Below are 20,158 nucleotides of genomic sequence, written 5' to 3'. Positions count from 1 at the left end.
ATCATTGCGCAGGTACGGAGACCCGAGTGTCTGGAGCGATGTCAGAGAGCTCCTGTCATCCCCGGGCTGCGATGTGTCTCAGGGCGGCTCGCCTGCGCTCGGATTCCGCTGTTAAGGACAGACAGGCATAACACAACATTCAAACCGCTGTCATGAAGACATCACGCCAAATCGGAGGATTACCAGTCAACGCGAAGCTGATTTATACCGCATAACTAAACACTTATTACCGGAAAAATATATATTCTGAAGTTGTATTTAGACATTCGTTAGAGGCAAGTGTCAAGGAGAAGAACGACGAGGGGTGGGAATGATGAACCGGTTCAGAAAGTGGCTATACCGACCGAAGGTAAATTCTGGTGTAATGTTTTGCCTGGTCTTGATGGGGGGGTTTTAACATGTGATACGATCAGTGGCACGGTTTGCGATATTACGTAACGATGTAACAGCGATTTTCTGCCTGGCGTCGGCTGCGTGTAACTAAGTTGCCCCTCGCCTGTCGGATTTAACGTGAGTGTCTTGACTGTCAGCCTGCTCATATAACAGGATCATGTACCGTACTGTGTAACGACGCCGCCGGACTGCCTAGCATAGAGTGCTATGATCACCTTGCACAGAATCGTGTGGGACTTGTCACTATGGGAAGAGACCACTTAGGCTACCAAACCGCATGGGAAATAAGGGCATTATGTGTTTACATTCTAGTACCACGTTTTCATCCCCTGGATGGAAATAATCTATATGCAGTACATATATATTCTCATTTACATTCAAAGTAAAAAAGAATCAATGGCATTTCACGTTCTGGGTTACCTACCAGCCTTACAATACAGATGTCCTAAATTCAGTAAAGTCATATGTCATTTGATCATTACATCGCAAAATCGATTCGATCGTATGTATATTATTTAAAGTTAAACATGAACAGTAGGATATTCAGTTTGATGCACAAGGTAAATCAGCAATTTGCAACGTTTTCTCTTAGTTTAAGGTAGAAGACCTACATTTTTTTGGTGAACCCTTAACTCGCTTAAACGCAATATTAAAACATTGCGGTATGTACTATGGGAAAATACATGACTGAATAAGTTTGATGTGTTTTGGTATTTCACAGACATTTAAGCAGTAATGATTGTCCTGTTTTTCCGATTTGTATGTTAAGACTTTGCTAGTATAACTGCGTTGTGGTTTTGTTCGATCGTATAGAAATACTCATTTAGTTATGACAAAAAGGCAAACAATTAATATGAATTAAATCTATTCGTGAAACATTTGTGTTTAGCTCTGAAGTCGATAGACTCCTGGGGAGCAAATTTTTAAGCAGCGAGGTTTAGATGCGCGATGCGGAGGCTTTTCGCCCAGCGCCGGCAGCCCAGATACCGTCCCACTGGGACCCAAGTGTGGCGCGTTCTGCTCCACGACCTCATCTCACAAGAAAACCATTGTTCACAGCAGCTGCTTGAGAATGTGAGACTTTCTGCTGGAATGCCGGGGTGACAGGGCGAGCAGGAATGGAGACAGCAGTGACGCTTCAGGACTCCGGGGGAAATGTGAGGTCTCCGGCTAGGGTCGAGGTCTTACTCTCATATTAGTGGCCTGGTGTCAGTCCGGTGGGATGCCACTCTCAGCTGTATCAGTGTAAGAATAACATGGAGGCTCCTTGTGGGGACTCTCACTCTACATTTGAATTCGATATAAGCTTTGGATTATGCTTAACAGAACGGTTAGTTGGATAGCATAGTTGCACTGTGATTGACTGGATGGCATTCCACCTGCGTCCCCGGTCTTGTGCCCTCTGCTTCACGGGATAGACTCTAGGCTCCAGTCTTCACTCTCCTTGCATTTAATTGGTTCTGCACGTTTTTAGCATCTTTGATCCCCTTAATTTGTATCTCTGATTTTCCTGCAGATGATTTTGTTGCTTGCATTACAGTACACAGCCTGCACTGGAGAATAGTTGAGTTATTGATGTGTACCGGTCAGCGCTGACTCAGTGCCTGTTCTCTGTCCCCCTTGGCCTGAGATTTCCTGGGTACAGCATTTAGTCGCTGAAGGTGCTTATGTGGCACATCCCCTCATACCAGTACAGAGCTCAGCTCCCGTATGTTTCTCCTTGAGGAGCACAGGGGAGGCGCAGGAGCACAGGAAGTATCTCGGCCACTTGTGGCTTCGGAAAGACGCGTACGAGCATCACATGGCACCGCTGTGTGACAGACGGACCACGGAGATTTGCAGCCTTAACTTCCGGAGACAACAGTTCAAGTATCTTCAGGGTATGAGCCCCCTGTTTTACTCGAGGATGGAGAGACGTGGGAATCAGCTTACAGTCAGTGATGGACGGAGAGTGAGAAGGAGGAGGAAGGCAGGAGAAGCAGAACTTGAGAGGGTCTGAGGTAGCTTCCCCACATACCCACTTACCCACACCCAGCCTCGTTGGCATTGTGTCTCATGGGCCATGACTGTTCACATTTCAGGTTCCAATTTCATTTCTCACATACGCAATCCTGCACTGTACACCTGTGTACTGAAAGGCTTTCCCATTCAGTTCCTGAACTGTGCTTGAAAGGAAAAACATAATACAAAGACAAAAAGAATAAAATCACAACTTAAGAAACACTATAGGCATGGTAGGACCCCAAATAAAATTAATGCAAAATAGACAATAAAAACAGAGAGCAGGATATCAGCATCTAGGAAATACATGCGCAATGAAAGAGTGGGATGGTATAAAGTGCGTAAAGCAGCTTATTAGCTATGGGAGGAGTGCTTTAGTATATGGATGCTCTAAGAATAGACGCTTTTGCTCATTTTCTCAGTCTCAGAGTACCTGTGAAGGCTCTAATGCAGTGTTTCCCAATCCGGTCCTCGGGGACTTGCAGTCCACGTTTTTGCTCCCTCCCAACTTAAGCAAAAATGTGGACTGTTTGGCAGGGAAGCACTGTTCTAATGTATCAGGAGGCGCTTCAGATGGACTCAATCATATAAGAAGCAGCTCCGCTGGAATTTCCCCTTGACTGGGGGCGTGGTCACACTCCTGTCAGGTCAGGTCAGGTTGGGGGGCCAGCACTGGCACAGCATGTTGCCACACCCACCACACACCAAAACACATAGGGATCCCAGTTGGCGACCCCCCAGGCAGACAGTCCCACCCTCCGGAAATGGCCATCCATCTGCCGCAGCCAGGTGTTACGTGGGCGTCCCCTCCAGCCGCTCGGGTCCTCAGCAGTGAGGATCCCACGAGCCGGATCACCCTCAGGGAATCACGCCACATGGCCGTGGTGCCGTAACTGACGCTCCCTCACAATGCAGGTAATGTGCCTCATTCAGGACTCCTCTAGCAACCGCTCGTTTGACACAAAGTCAAACCAGTGGTACCCAAAGATTCTCCAAAGAGACACAGTACGAAAGGAGTCCAGTCTTCGTCTCAGCTCACTGGATAGTGTCTATGTCTCACAGCCGTACAGCTATACAAGAAACACCAGGACTCTGAAGACTTGGACCTTTGTCCTCTTGCAAAGATGTCAGGAGCACCATACTCCCATTCCCAGCGACCTCATGAGCCCCCCCATGCTCTCCCAATCCACCTGCTGACTTCATAGGAAGAGTTACCAGAGACATGAATGTCACTGGTATTAAAATGCCTGCTCTTTCATTGGTTCCTACGAGCGTAAAAAGAAAACTGTTACGAGATGTCCAGAACTGCTGAAATCTTCCCAAGTCTCTCAAGTTACTAATAAAGTGTAACAAGGTCTGTGGGATTGTTTGAGTTGCTTGGGACTGATTTCCAGAAGAGCATAACCCAAATAAATATATGAGAGACTTAATCCAATAAGCTAAATAAATGTGGGAAAATATAGGTATATTAAAATTTGTTCTGAGAACTTGGGGTCTTAAATTACAGTACAGTACAGTCGTAATGTGAGTGATACTATAGACTGAAATGTTTCCAGTCATATTACCTATAAAAGTATCTGTTGATGTGTGGATGAGAGCTGCTGAGTCCATGCTGTATATTAAGGAGAACTGGATGCTCTAGCAGGAAGCTGCTGTGGCCACTGGCTTTGGCTGCTGTAATTGAGAATGTAAACATCTGGGCTGGAATGGGGGTGGCTCTCATTTGAATAGCCGGAGTGTGTGAAACAGCAGAGTTGGGGGCCCAGTGTTCACCGCTGAGCACGTCTGACCTCCAATCTCACATGGCTGCCACCCTGCCCTGTCTACATGAGGCTGAGAGCAGGAAGCTTCTATACAGGAGGCGAACCACCGCCATCAACATATTCATGGGAGACAGTGTGGCTCAGCATGCTAGGGTGCTGGGCCTGTGATAGGGAAGGTCACTCGTTCAAATCCCAGGGTCAGCAGAATGATTTCACCAGTGATACATGATGGCTCCCTTCACAGGTGCTGTCCTACTGAGACAATCAATATTATTCACTTCCCCTGTTAGTGATTTTAATGTTATGGCCGATCGATGTGTAAGTGGATGGTTTATTGGAGCCATTCAAATTAAGTGTGTTGTGTGATTACATTCCATTCATTCAGCTGACACTTTTATCCAAAGTGACATATAGTTTCGACAAGCGGAGTCAGACAGTCCCCGGAACAACTTAGGATCAAGGGCCTTGCTAGCCCGTCTGGTCTGATCCCGCTAGCCGGTCTGGTCCGATCCCGCTAGCCGGTCTGGTCCGATCTCGCTAGCCGGTCTGGTCCGATCTCGCTAGCCCGTCTGGTCCGATCCCGCTAGCCGGTCTGGTCCGGTCGCGCTAGCCCATCTGGTCCGATCTCGCTAGCCGGTCTGGTCCGATCCCACGGGAGAGCTAGCTGTAGCTTTCAGCACAAATTGCTGAAAAAGTTAATGCTGGCTATTATAGGAAGGTGTCAGAATACCCAGGGCATAGAAAGATGTCAGAATGCACAGTGCATCACAGCTTGTTGCGTATGGGGCTGCATAGCCACTGACTGGTCAGAGGGCGATGGTCTGCTGGGAAGTCTTAGGTCCTGGCCTTCATGTGGATGCTACTTTGAGACATTCCACCTACATAAACATTGTCACAGACCAGGAATACCGCCTCATAGCAATGGCATTCCCTGATGGCAGTGGCCTTTTTCGACAGGATAATGCACCTCACTACACTGAAAATATTAGTTTATGGAACATGAAAAAGAGGCGTTGTCCCCCGATATTAATCCCATCAAGCATCTGTGGGATACTCTGGACAAACCAGTGTGATCCATGGAGACCCCACCTCGCACCTTACAGGACATAGAGGATCTGCTGCTAAGGCCTGGCCGCCAGATACCACAGGACACCTTCTGGAGTCCTTGCTTCAACGGGTCAGAGTTGTTTTGGTGGCATGAGAGGGACCGACACAATATTAGGCAGGTGATTTTAATGTTATGGCTGTTCGGTGTATATATTAGTAAGAACTCATGTATTTTGAAAGTGGTTAAAAGTTTGAAGAGGGACATGAAGAGGGACATGAAGAGGAACATGAAGAGTGCGACCAGCTTTGATGCAGGTGAAGACCTTTAAGAGCAAACAAGTTGATTCTTGATCCAATCAATGTCCACATTGGACCTGTCTTAGGTTGGGTATATTACGAGTAGATTCAATGCACTGGAAAAGACCATAACGCTTAAAGGTAAAGGGGGAAGAAGAAGATAAGCACCAAGATGGATGGATTTAATCATCACTGCAGATGACAGAATGTTCTGGAGAAGTTCTGTCTATATGTCCACCAGGAATCAGCATCGATTTAATGGTGTCTAATAAGAATAAAAACAGTCAATGTCCTATTTTCTGATAAGCGTTTCCTGTATAACTAAATAACTGAAAACCCGCAGCCCAATGCTTCAGTGTGGGTGTGAATGTCACATAGAATCAGCTGATCAAACGACCACCAAGGGGCTATCGATGATGTCACAGATCTGCATCCACGGGCCGCCTACATCAGGAACGAGCACCTACAGTGAAATGCTCAATGAGAAAGACCTCAGGCGCAAAGCGGTTGAATCAGCATGTTCTCTTTCAGTTAACCATGCAAACGTTCGGATCGCTGCATCCTCTACATCTCGTGGAGGACAGATAATCCATGACACTGTTTGTGGCTTTCCTGCAAATGGCTGTGTAATTCAATGCCTCCCCCTGAAACCGAATGCTGTGAGATGGTTTAAGAGTCAAACTACTTCATCAGACCCTGCTAGCGGGGTTGGATTTCATCGCAGCCTGGTCTAACCCTGCTGTGGACTCGTGTGCTATTTCTGTGCTATTCCCTGCATTCAGTTTGACACGCTCTCTCTGGAGTTCAGCATGCTGTGCTTGTCTGCTATCCCTGTTATCCTCGAGCAAGCATAGCTCACCTTTGGTCTGGGAGCCACACTGTTAGCTTACTGGTGCTCAGAGGTTTCCCTGGCAATGGGATCTTTCCAAACATGTCTCAGCCGGCCGCTGATATTTACCTAGAAACAGCATTCCCCTCAGCGAGGCAGGGACTCCGCCCACCGCGGAGAATCCCTCAGCGGGCATGAATGTGTATGGGTGTCTGAAGAGACTGAATCTCTGGGGCATAGTTTGTGAAGATGGAGCCTTTTTAACTGATTAAATGGCCCATTGCCTTTGAGTGGTTGTAGGTTAAGATCCTTGGACATGGAGAGATCCTATGGAGAGAAGATGTGTAGCAGGACATTTTACTGAAGTATATAATTACAGAATATCTGTTTATCCAGGAAGTTTGTCTGTGTTTGTACGTGTATAACAGGAGAATGAATGAAGGCATGGATGTTGTATCCATTGCACCGTCTCATTGTGTTGGTTGTCTGTCTAGACAACATATGGCCATGGATGCATCAGTGTATCAATGGCAGGTGTTGGTCCGTCTACACGAACGTTCACGCTCACTCGTAAACTGGAAGACATGCAGTGAAAGTTGGGTGCGGCAGTGGTCTGAAACTGCACGAGCAGGGGGTGTCGATTGGGTGACGAGAGTGAGCCAGTGACACAAACGACGCAGGACACCACCCTGGAGAAACACTGAAGGGCCCAAAGTAAGGGGGGAGGAGCTGGAGAGAAAAAAGAGAGATGACAGGAAAGAGAGAGGTGAATCAGAGAGAGGGGGATTATGGGTAAGCGGTTGGGGCAGGAGTGAGACTGTTTATGTGAGTCAGAGAAAGGCTTTTAAAAAGTTTGTTTATAATGGAATAGAAATATGAAGTCTTACAGTCACTGCTGACAGTGGCTTTAGATTGTTTTTTTCAGTCAGTGATGTGCTGACAGTGTCCCTGAATATTCCTTTCAAAGCAGAGAAAAGATAATTAATCTCCCAAAGAATGCAGTTGTGGTGTTAGTTATCAATGATCTGTGGTAAGTGTTAGAATTCAACAGGCAGACTTAAGCCTCACGAATGCAAACAAACATCATTACCTTCATTTTTAAAGGGCTATTTTGCATTTCACCAAAAAATACTTGACATAAGAAAACAGTGCAACTTTTCACCTGAAGAATATAATAATATGTCTGACTTAATAATGGTCAGAATTACAAATACCTCTTACAGGTCTTACGGAAATCAGCCTGCCCAAGGAATTTGGTTGGGCACGTCGATGAGAGCCAGCGACTGTGACATGTTACTGTAACCATGGAGATGACCTGACTGCATTCCATAGTGCACAAACAACTTCCTGTCTGCGTACATTTACAGGGATAGTTCATTTATATGGTTTAGGGTGGATGGCGTCCACTGTGCAGGTCCTCTGTGTTTTTGGGAATGTAGAACCCCACTTAATGAATTGGGTCTTCCAGTGTAATATGTTCTAACTAGCTGCCATTTTGAGACAGGACACTGTGATGGGTGCTTAGTAGCATGTCCATGTTTGGTGCTGTCCCTGTGATGCAATGCAAAGACAATGCTGCTTTGGTGCTGCGGACCGCAGCGGGGTTGGGCCGCATGCCCCCCAAATCCTGCTGCCTGCTTTATCTGCCCGCTAGCCACCGTGGTGGTCCCCCACGAGGAATGCAGACTGCCGCATATTTCATCCCCGCAGAGCGGCGACATCACAGAGTCGAACTTCGCTCACATCCATGTTTCTGCCTATGGGAGGGCGGGGCCTATGAGGGGGTGGAGCCTGTCGGTGGGTGGAGCCTATCGGAAGGAGCCTGTTTGCCGTGGTTTTGTCATGTGAGTGTGTTAAGCAAAGGAGGAGGATGTGGATCATGTGTATCATAACTGGAGCACCTTGAGTCATGCAGTTATTCAAGGGTACAATAACCAGACCCTTCGGGCTTTCGACCTGCCAGCCCCACTCCCCATCCACTGTACTGTCAGTGTATACCATACCTTCACCTCCCTGTCTCCTGTTTCAACACCCCCACCTACCCCCAGAGGTCGGATCCCCAGCTCCTTGCCCAGTTCTACTACGCGGATGAGGAGCTGAACCAGGTGGCCACGGAGCTGGACAGCCTGGATGGCAGGAAGGACCCTCAGCGCTGCACCCTGCTGGTCAACCAGTTCCGCTCTTGCCAGGTGAGACGCCCCCGATAGCCGACGACACACTGAGAGTGACGGAGGGTGTGGCTGTTTCAGAAGAGGAGCGAGGTCAGGGACAGGCGTCTACACTGCTGTGCCGAATGGTTTAAGAGGATTAAGTGAGACTGGTGTGTGTCATAGTCAAGGGTGTAGATTTGGGTATAGATACTATTAATGTGTCCCAACCAATACTGCGGAAGGCCATGGGGGGTGGAGGTTAGGGGCTGATTGGGGCCATATCAATGTCGACACCAAACCTACGCCGGTCATGGGGAGTGTCCGGCCCTCAGTTAAAGATCAAAGCGTTACTTTTATATATTGCTTTGTTGACCATCCCTTAACTTGCCGTGGCTGCAACAATATCCATAGTGATCCCCCAGAACTTTCTGTCATTGTTCCTCTTCTTCTTGCCTCCCCATTGTATTGTTGCGATGATTGAATAATAATATGGAGTAAAATTCAAAATCTTAAGGAGTGTATTATTGCACTTCGTGTCATTTTCTTTTTTGGTAATACAGTGTTACTTCATATGTAATCAGACTGGGTAGTCTCCCTGTTCTGTCTGTGTTTTCTTTGTGTCTGTGTTCTTTCTGTCTGTTTATGTCTGTGTGTTCTTTCCGTCTGTGTTCTCTTTGTGTCTGTGTGTTCTTTCCGTCTGTGTTCTCTTTGTGTCTGTGTGTTCTTTCCGTCTGTGTTCTCTTTGTGTCTGTGTGTTCTTTCCGTCTGTGTTCTCTTTGTGTCTTGTGACACCTCCGTGTGTCTACCCTGCACTGGACTCTTAGCCATGTCCTTTGCCTGTGCCTAGGGCTTCTCTATGGAGTGTCCCCTGCCTTGTGCCCTGTCCTGTCCGGCTCCAGTCTTGACCCTGTGACCCTGTGCTAGATAAATCATTGGAAGACTGCGGCACCGGTCTAGACTGCACAGTTTGCACGGTATTATTGCAGATCCTCTTCACACCGAAAGGCAAATCGAGACTGAATGTTAGACGGGATTTAACTGGTCAGAAACAGAGGGGTTGCCGCTGAGTGCTACAGGGAAACACTCTAGCTGGTTTCCGGCAGAAAGGCAGTCAGACAGAGGCCCTTTATTTCTGGGAACAAGCATTAGCAAGCAGTGCTTTTACCATTAGCCATTAGCCGAGTCGATAGCCGAGAGACGGACAGGAGAGGACCCAGCGCCGTCAGGCATCAACAGGCCCGGATCGGGCCGGGGAGAGGACCCAGCGCCGTCAGGCATCAGCAGGACCGGATCAGGCCGGGGAGAGGACCCAGCGCCGTCAGGCATCAGCAGGACCGGATCGGGCCGGGGAGAGGACCCAGAGCCGTCAGGCATCAGCAGGACCGGATGGGGCCGGGGAGAGGACCCAGCGCCGTCAGGCATCAGCAGGGCCGGATCGGGCCGGGGAGAGGAACCAGCGCCGTCAGGCATCAGCAGGACCGGATCGGGCCGGGGAGAGGACCCAGCGCCGTCAGGCATCAGCAGGGCCGGATGGGGCCGGGGAGAGGACCCAGCGCCGTCAGGCATCAGCAGGACCGGATCGGGCCGGGGAGAGGACCCAGCGCGGTCAGGCATCAGCAGGCCCGGATCGGGCCGGGGAGAGGACCCAGCGCCGTCAGGCATCAGCAGGACCGGATCGGGCCGGGGAGAGGAACCAGCGCCGTCAGGCATCAGCAGGACCGGATCGGGCCGGGGAGAGGAACCAGCGCCGTCAGGCATCAGCAGGACCGGATCGGGCCGGGGAGAGGAACCAGCGCCGTCAGGCATCAGCAGGACCGGATCGGGCCGGGGAGAGGAACCAGCGCCGTCAGGTATCAGCAGGACCGGATGGGGCCGGGGAGAGGACCCAGCGCCGTCAGGCATCAGCAGGACCGGATCGGGCCGGGGAGAGGAACCAGCGCCGTCAGGCATCAGCAGGGCCGGATCGGGCCGGGGAGAGGACCCAGCACTCTGCTGCTCACTCCTGGGACAGACAGACAGACGTGCGCTTCGACCCACTGGAGTTAAACATCTGAGCTAGATTTCAGTCCATGAAGAGCAATGCTCCCTTCAGTGCAACTTATGCACTGATAGACATTAACAGTTTATAACTAACAGTGGGTTGCACTGTGGCCTCTAGTCTGCAGGGGTGGTGGTTTGAATCCCACCCCTGCCCTGTTTGTGTAGAGCGTGAATGCTCCCCCAATGTTGTGCAGGTTTCTTTTAGGTCCTCCGATATCTTCCAGCTGTCTAAAGATGTGCAGTTGAACTAAAATAATCAGTAGTTTGCGAGTGCGTGCACATGTGTTTCCGGCGACGGACTGGGATCCCATCTGGGGTGTTTGCTTGTGCCCTGCGATAGACTCCCCATGACTGTGTACTGGATAAGCAGCTAAAAGATGTGCGGTTTATATTTGACTTTGTTTAGTTAAATATGGTTGTTTTTCAGCCATAACATCTTTTAAGGAACATTTTGTAAATCCAGTATGTCCCTCTAGTGGTGTATGTGAGAACAGCATGCAGTGATGCTGTAAGAATCCAAAGCAGGTCAGTACCCAAAGTGGGACTAGAGCAATTCCCTAGGCTAGTACTCGGCGAAGCAAATCCAGGGAGTATTACCTGAACCTCCCCCATTGGACGTCCACAGTCTTAGTCACAGTAAGCAGGTTACATTCTTCATTGTCAATAAATAGCAGGAGAATCCATTCTTCTACATAAGTATTCATAAATTACAAGCCTTCTGGCAACCTGATTACAATTTCTGTGGAGTGACAGTGGTGAAGAGCACTTAGTGTAATTGTGATATGAGCACCATGCATGATTTACTCGCTGTTGAGGTGCCACAGGACCTGATTCTGGTCCCCCCAATTCTTGAATTGTCTTCCTCTCTTTCTATGTCTGCCCCCTACAGGACAACGTGCTGAACATCATCAACCAGATCATGGACGAATGTATACCTGGCGACCGAGCCAACCGGGACTTCTCTGTGAAGTTCCCAGAGGAGATCCGACACGACAACCTAGCAGGCCAGCTGTGGTTTGGAGCTGAGGTGTGGCTTAAAGATGATCTCAAATTGTGTATGGAATTTGAATCTACATCCCTGGAGATGTGAGACCATAGTGCTCTATTATATATTCATAACCTATGTCACGTCTTTATGACCCTGTGTGACCTCACCTTGACCCTTTGTGTGACCTCACCTTGACCCCCTGTGTGACCTCACCGTGACCCTTCTTTCCCAGTGCCTGGCCGCAGGCTCCATCATCATGAACCGTGAGGTGGAGAGTGTGGCCATGCGGCCCCTGGCCCGGGAGCTGACGCGCAGCCTGGAAGAGGTGCGGGCGCTGACCCGGGACCAGGCTCTGCGTGACCTGGACCGCTACAGCGAGCGCATGTGTCACGCCCTGCGCCATTTCGACAGCCTCTTTGCCCAGTTCGAGCTCAGGTAGGCCTTGGGGGCGGAGCTGTGTGTGGGGAGGTGGGGCAAAGGGGTGGGGCGGTAGGTGGAGTTTGTCACAGGGGGTGACTGACTGATATTTGTTCCTCCCCCACATTCAGCTACGTGTCAGCCATGGTCCCTGTTAAATCCCCCAAAGAGTACTACGTCCAGCAGGAGGTGATAGTGCTGTTCTGTGAGACGGTAGAAAGGTGAGAGTGGGACGCCCGGTGATGACATCATCACTCAGTGACAGCGGAATGTTTCATGCTGGCATGTTTCAAATAAGCGGTGCAACACTGTCATATTTCCTGGTGTGTTTGTGCAGAGCCCTGAAGCTGGGTTACCTCACGCAGGACATGATCGATGACTATGAGCCTGCCCTGATGTTCACCATCCCCCGACTCGCCATCGTGTGGTGAGTGATGGAGTGACCAAGGAAAGACAGACACTAAATCCTTAACTATTAATCAGCTTCCATCGCTGAACCTCCTTCATAAGGTGCTGCAATAGTCACCCCTGTCTCACTGCTTCCTGCCATGACAAACAACGGGCAGATGGGCCGGCCCAGAATTTTGGTACATGACCCTAAGCATCATGGAAATTCAAGCCCTTAAATATCTCAGGAACCACTTCTGTGCAGAAGCTACTGCTTTCAATATGATTTTTAAAAATTTGTTTGGTCGTTCCCTATTTGTTCGTTAGTTAGTAGTGGTTTGGTTAAAGATGCACACGTGACGTAATCAATGGCTGCACCAAAACCGGCTGTTTTACAGTGGACTGGTGGTCTACTCTGATGGACCCCTCAACCTGGAGCAGAAACCAGAGGACATGTCTGAGCTCTTCAGGCCCTTCTGCACCTTGCTGAAGAAGATCCGGTATGTTAGATGATGAGACTCTTCTCTGTTTTCCATAGGTACAAGCATCAGTACAGACACACTGGTTTTACAAGGTTTGATGAAGCTTGGTTTAATTTAATAGGTTTGATGAAGCTTGGTTCAATTTAATAGGTTTGATGAAGCTTGGTTCAATTTAATAGGTTTGATGAAGCTTGGTTCAATTTAATAAGTTTGATGAAGCTTGGTTCAATTTAATAGGTTTGATTAAGCTTGGTTAAATTTAATAGGTTTGATGAAGCTTGGTTCAATTTAATAGGTTTGATTAAGCTTGGTTCAATTTAATAGGTTTGATGAAGCTTGGTTCAATTTAATAGGTTTGATGAAGCTTGGTTTAATTTAATTGGTTTAATGAAGCTTGGGGTCAGAGTGCAGGGCAACACTGGAGCAGTCTTGAGGGTAAAGGGCCTTGCTTAAGGGCTCAGTAGCGATTTGATGCCGGCCATGGGATTTGAACTCGCAACCTTCCGGTCGTGGGCACTAACTTGCAGAGGCACCCAGAGAGACTTTTGCGTGGATGGGTGTAAGTGTGTGACGGCCCATTCTCCGTCCCTTACAGTGACCTGCTGTGGACCCTGACGGAGGAGGAACTTCTGACCCTGGAGAGGAGCCTCTGTATCTCCCAGGATGGCGAGTTCCCTTCGGAGGAGCCCCCTCAGCCTTCACAGGACACGCAACAGGAAGCCCAGGAACAGGAAGGCGGGGGCGAGGAGGAGGATGGCAGCACTGAGCCAGGGGCGGAGCTGGAGGCGGAGCTAGCCGGATCTTTACAGTACGACGAGCTGGAACTCGAGCAGCTGAACATGATGGTGCACCGGGTGGGTGACGAGATGTCCAGCCTCCTGTCCCCACCCAGCCAAGCCCAGTCCCCTGCCCGCTGGAGTGGGACCGGGGCCAGCTCCGGTGCACAGCTGCCCTCGCGGCGTCACCAGGCCAGACCGGCTCAGGAGGAAGAGCGGGTCTTCCTAATGGAGGATGTGGAGGGCTCCCAGGGAGGGCAGGCGAAGAGAGGCTCCATTGCCAGTGCAGCTGGGGAGGAAGGTCCTGAGCTCCCTCTACAGGCCAGTGGCGGAACTACTGCGGAGCGGGATGTGGAGGTGGCACAGAAAATCGCCCACAGAACAGGAGGCATGAAGCTTTCGGCTACGGTCATCTTTAACCCCCCATGGCCTGAGCCATCGGACCCGCCCCCACCCTCAGACCCCTGCCACCCCCTGCTGGCCACACACTGCCTGCTGAACTCTTGCGTTTGCTGCACCATCTGTGAGGAAGAGCCCGCAGACCAGCTCAGGCCTGTAGCATCCGCCCCCGTTGTCCAGGCAACGGAACTGCTATCCAATGGGAGCATTCCATCAAGAAAAGTGGTACTGCCACTTGAAGAGGGCCCCCAGCCTGGGGACGAAGAGATGTTCCTGGTTCCCCAAAACTGTCAGCATGCAGACTGTTTGCAGGGACAGCCTCCAGCCACCAGGGGGCACAACAGCAGTACAGAGCCTGGAGCAGACAGGGCGCTCACGCAGGATGGGATTGTGGATGCCACGAGCAACATGTGTGTGTTAGCATGTGTCAGTCTGTATCTATCTCGTCTTGTTATATCTTATCTAATCTTATCTGAGGCATGTGACTCTATACAAACCAGCTAAATTTACTACACTCCCTTGCTCTGTAACTGAAACAGTGGAAGCCTCGCTTTCCACGTGGTTACTGGCTGGCCGTATCACATGACCATGTCACATGACCTGGTTTGTTAATTACATGGCTCTCAGCTCAGTAACCACTTGCAGTATCTTATACTCCCAGATAAGTCCATGGGGAAACACACCCATGTTTGGTATTTGGTGTCTTCATTGCTTGATAGTTTGATTCAGGTGAGCTGGAAGGGAGCAGAGATGTGGACAGTCTGGGGGGGTCCCTGGGGACTGGGTCGAGAAACTCTGCTGCAGTACATCCGTACGCCCCCCCCCCCCCACTCCAAATAATCCTTGACAGTCCCTCTCCTGTGGTGCTGAAATCTTCCCCCGCTGCACCTGCGAAGGACGTTGTGCCATTATGTCGGGCTGATGTCACTGACGGCGTGACAGACAGTGTGAGGTGCATCGTGACACTGTGACGGGATGGCAGACAGTGTGAATGGTGTGATGGTGTGTGCTCTTCTCTCCCTCACTGGCTCCTCTCCCCGTCCGTTCCAGTGCCCCCGACGAGGTGGAGAAGCGGGAGGTCCAGCTGGCCCTGCAGGCTGCCAAGACGTCCGCCCACAGCAAGATCCGCACGCGCTTCCACAGCAGCGGTGACCTCGTCCACCGCCTCTTCGTCTGCATTTCGGGTCGGTCCCTGACCTCGGCATCTGCTTTCTCTGCTTTCCAAAGAAATGAAAACGCCGGCTAACCGCGACTAGCATCCGCCATTCTTCGCGACCCTTGTTGCCATGGTTGCTGCTGCCCCAGTAGCTTCTGGCCTCTCATTGCTGCTCCAAACTCGTCCAGGTGTCGCCGATCAGCTCCAGACTAACTACGCCAGCGACCTTCGCTGCATTTTGAAGACGCTGTTCGAGGTCATGGCGAGCAAGCTGGAACTGGAGAGCAACAACAAGCCGAAGAACGGTACACGGTTCGCCTTGAGACGTGCTTTGACTTTGTGTGGATGTTTATCATCCATGGTGAAAACAGCATCAGTCAATGTGTCTATCTGTATATACATACACATTCTCTATAGTATAGCCAATTGGTCTATTGGTATAAATACCACTACAGTAACGGGGGTTTAGTGGTGAAGTCAGTGCATTAGCCAGTGCACTGATTAGCACACTGCTCTCAAAAAAGCAGTGTTCTTTGCACTGATTGGTGCAATGCACTCACCAGGGCAGTATCCAGGGTACTGGTTGGTGCGGTGCTCGCAGCAAAGCAGTATCCAGCACAGTGATTGGTGGTCCTCCTCCAGCAGGCCCAGGCCTGCTCAATGCAGTGCTGGAAGACTGCTCACTCTGTCAGGAGACCATCACCTCCTCCGAGCTGGCAGCCAAGGCGCGGGACGGTCAGTTTGAAGGTCAGCTCTCTTCTATCCTCTCTGATTACGTCATGCTTCATTATGCTGAAATCATTTCTGTGCAATATGCCTTGAAGTAATTTAGATATAAGAGTGAGTTGAAATAATAAATGTATGATAAAAAGCAGACCTGATCTGGTAAGGGGAATAAATGGAGACGAGGAAGGCAGCACAGGAAGGCGGACGGTGCCTCACAAGCAAGGCTCTTACTGTGACGCTCGGTGCACATGCAGTAAAGGGTTTCTCTCTCCTCCCAGACCCCCCAGACTGGGTACCAGATGAAGTCTGCAGCCACTGCACTGCCTGCAAGGCCCCGTTCACCGTCATCCGGAGGAAGCACCACTGCAGGAGCTGTGGAAAGGTACCACCCATGCCCCACCTACCAGTACTGGCCACGCCCACTCACAGAGGAGGCTCCGCCCACTGCTCATGCCACCAATTGCAACCCACACTCTACCCACTGTCCCCACATGCCAGCCGCCACCACCCCTGGTAACATCAAAGTGCATGACTCTCTGTGTCATTTCAGATCTTCTGCTCACGCTGTTCCTCCCACTCAGCCCCGCTGCCCCGGTATGGTCAGGTGAAGCCTGTACGGGTCTGCACCCACTGCTACATGTTCCACGTCACTCCTTTCTACAGTGACGGGACGGGCATCTGACCCTGTCGGCGCCCACCCCGGCCAGCAGGGGGCGTCGGCAAGCACAGCAAAGAAGTCCCGCTGGACAGGACACACGCCCCATCGCTGACGTCGACTCGCACACGAATGTGCATGAACATTATCCGATTCTGCTACAGTCAGAAACAGCCAACATGCTAACAGTGCCACAACACTGCTGTAACTTGGAGCTCTCACACCTCTGGAAAGCAGACTCTGAACCAGGACAGATGAACGTCTAGGTCATTGCTGTCTTTGGATTTCAGCCACTAAAACTGAAGCACTGGGTTTGCCCTGTTAGCCATGAATCTCTCTGGAAGACACCTTTATGACTCTCACTCTAAGTAAACGCAGCATACAGGTGAGAAATCAGAAGACAGCCTCAGAGGTGTGACTGTAGCAGCACGGACCATGACAGGCCACTATGATGACCAGCAAACAAACCTGAGCCTCTACTGGAGCAGCTCCTGACTACACATTCTATAGCCAGTACCTTCATCCACTGTCCCTGTCATCAACTGTATAAACAGCCATCCTGGCCGCAGCCCTCACTGGCTCACTGCTGTACATCGCTCCACACCAAAGGTCATGTCAACAGTCACATGGTTATTTACATGATAGTTATATTAATACTGCTCATATAAAGAGAGGGCTATAATATTCTGTTACTGAGAATGTATGTACCGGACAGGGAACAGCTCCAGATTAGCTGTCCTTTTTGATAGAACGTTGCTCAAAACAAATGGCTTTTCTTATTGACTTCTTTTTCTTTGCACTTGAGAACGGCAGTGAATGTGTACCAGAATGGACAGCCGCTAACGCTCCTGTAATGCCTCCGCATGCGGACAGCCGCTAACCCTCCTGTAATGCCTCCGCATGCGGACAGTCGCTGGCAAATTTCCAAATGGCCTGACACAATACAGGTCTTAAAATGGTCTTCCACCCCCCCCCCCAAGTCCACTCCCCCACGCAGTCCTACTTGTAGTGCGCACTCCCTTATACCCTGACTAGGCTCCAACGCAGTGTACACTTCCCCACGCAGTCCTACTTGTAGTGCGCACTCCCTTATACCCTGACTAGGCTCCAACGCAGTGTACACTTCCCCACGCAGTCCTACTTGTAGTGCGCACTCCCTTATACCCTGACTAGGCTCCAACGCAGTGTACACTTCCCCACGCAGTCCTACTTGTAGTGCGCACTCCCTTATACCCTGACTAGGCTCCAACGCAGTGTACACTTCCCCACGCAGTCCTACTTGTAGTGGGCACTCCCTTATACCCTGACTAGGCTCCAACGCAGTGTACACTTCCCCACGCAGTCCTACTTGTAGTGCGCACTTCCTTATACCCTGACTAGACTCCAACGCAGTGTACACTTCCCCACGCAGTCTTACTTGTAGTGGGCACTCCCTTATACCCTGTCTAGGCTCCAACGCAGTGTACACTTCCCCACGCAGTCCTACTTGTACTGCGCACTTCCTTATACCCTATCTAGACTCCAACGCAGTGTACACTTCCCCACGCAGTCCTACTTGTAGTGCACACTTTTTTATATCCTGGCTAAACTCCAAGTGTACACTTCCCCAAGAATCTCAATCCATTTCCCACAAGCTATGCTCACACTGTACACCACTTCAGTAAGCCACATGCATGGCCCCCTTTATTTGAAGGACCTTAACCACACCGCACACCTATACCCAGTCTTCCACGTTTGCTTGTCTTTGAGTAGGGCTCCCTCATTTAAGGAAATGGTGTTCTGGGGCCTTTTATGTGATATTGAGGTTAAATTTGTTTTATGTGGCTTCTTGCAACCAGATGTCTAATCCAGGGGGTCCAAGGCAAGGGGGGGGGGGGGGGCAGTGCAGGGCTGGGCACATTCACAATGGGCAATTTAGATACAATTTCATCTACGTGAATGTTTTTTGTACCAGGGGTGATTTAGGATTTTTTAAGGGGGGGGGGGGGAGATAAGAGGGGCCAACCTCAACAAATGATTATCCAATGATACATTTTGAATTGGTGAGTGACAGGGGCAGGGGCACTCTGGGGGGCAATCAGCGGGGGCCAATGCCCCTGTTTTGTGCTTATGGCCAACATTGTCAATAGTGTGTTTTTAACACTGCACTTTAAAATGAACTTTTTCCCAATAGCGTTCCCTTCAGTGTAGTGGTCTTCACTGCGTAGCCTGCAGGCCACTGGCAGCCCCCAGAGGCCAGTGTGCAGCCCTTGACTGAATTAGAAAATAAGCAAATTATCCTGACCATCAGATTTATTTATCTTAAAATTATTATTTTTAAAATGCAAAGATTTTTTAAAATCTAGATGCAATACAACTTCCCCAATAATGTGCAGCTACGTAGTTAGCAGGCAAGCGATGCAGCATCAATATTACTCCCGGCAACCCGGTGTTTAAAAAGCAAATAGTGCCCCCCCCAACCCCCCTCCACACTGGAAAGTGTGACTCTTGTGTAAAATTCAGTGAAGGACACTACTTCAGTGGAACAAACTCATCATTCTCTGACAATGTTGTGAATCATGTTTTGAGCTGTAATCAGCCCACAGACTCCTGGAATCACTCTCGTTATAACACCATTTATGCTCTGACTTCAGGATACAGTAAATTCTATACTCCCCTGCAAGTAAACATTCATGTATTCTGACGAGGTGCCCAGTCTGGTTGGTTACCCTGGACCTCTCTGCCATTGGCCATCATTGGTAATACATAGCCACTACTCAAACCAATCAGAAGCCTCTTAGTATAACATCTACATATCAAAGTACTCACAACTAACTAGACCGTCCCCATTCAGGTTTACCCTAATTCTAAGCATGTTGCTGCTACTACCCACAATATAGTGTCTTTTAAATATGTCTTTAAACGGGTGGGGGGTCACTTTTTGCTTCCCAGCCTCTGAGAATGTATTTCCCCTGAAGGACAGATCTCAAGAAATGACCGGTGGCCCAGAACCCACTGATTTGGCTGTCAGACCCAGCATTGTGGGATGTCATGTGATCATGTTCTGATTTTGGACCTAAACTCAGGCTTCACCTTGAAAGGATGACCCGTCTTGATTTATATTGAAGAATCTTTTATAAACAGAAAGATGTACAATTATTAGAATTTGGTATAAATGGAATTATATTTAAATAACTGGACAAACTATTTATTCAGAACAATCTTGTAACTATATTGTAAATTTCCACCTAAGTATATGGAAAATTTGGAAATCAAAAATGCTTTTTTTGTTGCCCTGTAAATACAATAAATCCTTTACTCTTTCAACATTTCTCAGTAGTGGCAAAAAAAATTGTGGTTAAAGTACAAGACATGTCAATAGGTAGATGAATCACTGTTCTGACAGCAGTTGCGTTACTGAACAAATTTAGATACATTTCACTTTAGACAGTTGGACACAATCACTTTGAGAAACATTGATACAAATAAGTACAGTGCTTTTTCAGAGACATTTGCTGTCATTTCATTCTGAGGACAGCCTTTAAATTTCAGTCAGTATGTCAAACCTAAAAATCGCTGTGAAATGACTGGCCGTGGGCTTTGCTTACAGTCTATGCACTGGCCTGCAGTGGTTACCGTTGGTGTCATCTAAAGCAGTGTCTCTCAATCCGGA

At 49.5% G+C, this 20,158-nt stretch overlaps 1 protein-coding gene across 5 annotated transcripts; it reads left to right on the top strand.

Moving 5' to 3' along the window:
- Positions 1 to 15: 15 nt before the first annotated feature.
- zfyve28 (zinc finger, FYVE domain containing 28) lies at positions 16 to 17,467 on the top strand. Of its 5 annotated transcripts, none has more exons than XM_023834384.2 (13): positions 16 to 349; positions 8,379 to 8,519; positions 11,410 to 11,547; positions 11,741 to 11,943; positions 12,057 to 12,146; positions 12,263 to 12,352; positions 12,711 to 12,812; positions 13,390 to 14,379; positions 15,020 to 15,153; positions 15,314 to 15,430; positions 15,771 to 15,872; positions 16,130 to 16,233; positions 16,402 to 17,467. In XM_023834384.2, exons 1-13 carry the CDS (start codon positions 311 to 313, stop codon positions 16,531 to 16,533), a joined length of 2,382 nt encoding a protein of 793 aa, XP_023690152.2. In that variant the 5' UTR covers positions 16 to 310; the 3' UTR covers positions 16,534 to 17,467. The 5 variants fall into 5 exon arrangements, 4 of the variants coding, with proteins under 4 accessions (XP_023690152.2, XP_023690151.2, XP_072563506.1 ...); XM_023834383.2 differs by having other exon boundaries at positions 15,768 to 15,872; XR_011985719.1 differs by lacking the exon at positions 16 to 349 and adding an exon at positions 4,802 to 8,174 and having other exon boundaries at positions 15,689 to 15,872; positions 16,402 to 16,435.
- The last annotated feature ends 2,691 nt before the right edge of the window (positions 17,468 to 20,158 follow it).

Source organism: Paramormyrops kingsleyae, chromosome 25 (assembly GCF_048594095.1).
Source record: "Paramormyrops kingsleyae isolate MSU_618 chromosome 25, PKINGS_0.4, whole genome shotgun sequence".
Lineage (NCBI taxonomy): Eukaryota > Metazoa > Chordata > Actinopteri > Osteoglossiformes > Mormyridae > Paramormyrops > Paramormyrops kingsleyae.
This window is presented reverse-complemented; position numbering and strand designations above follow the sequence as displayed.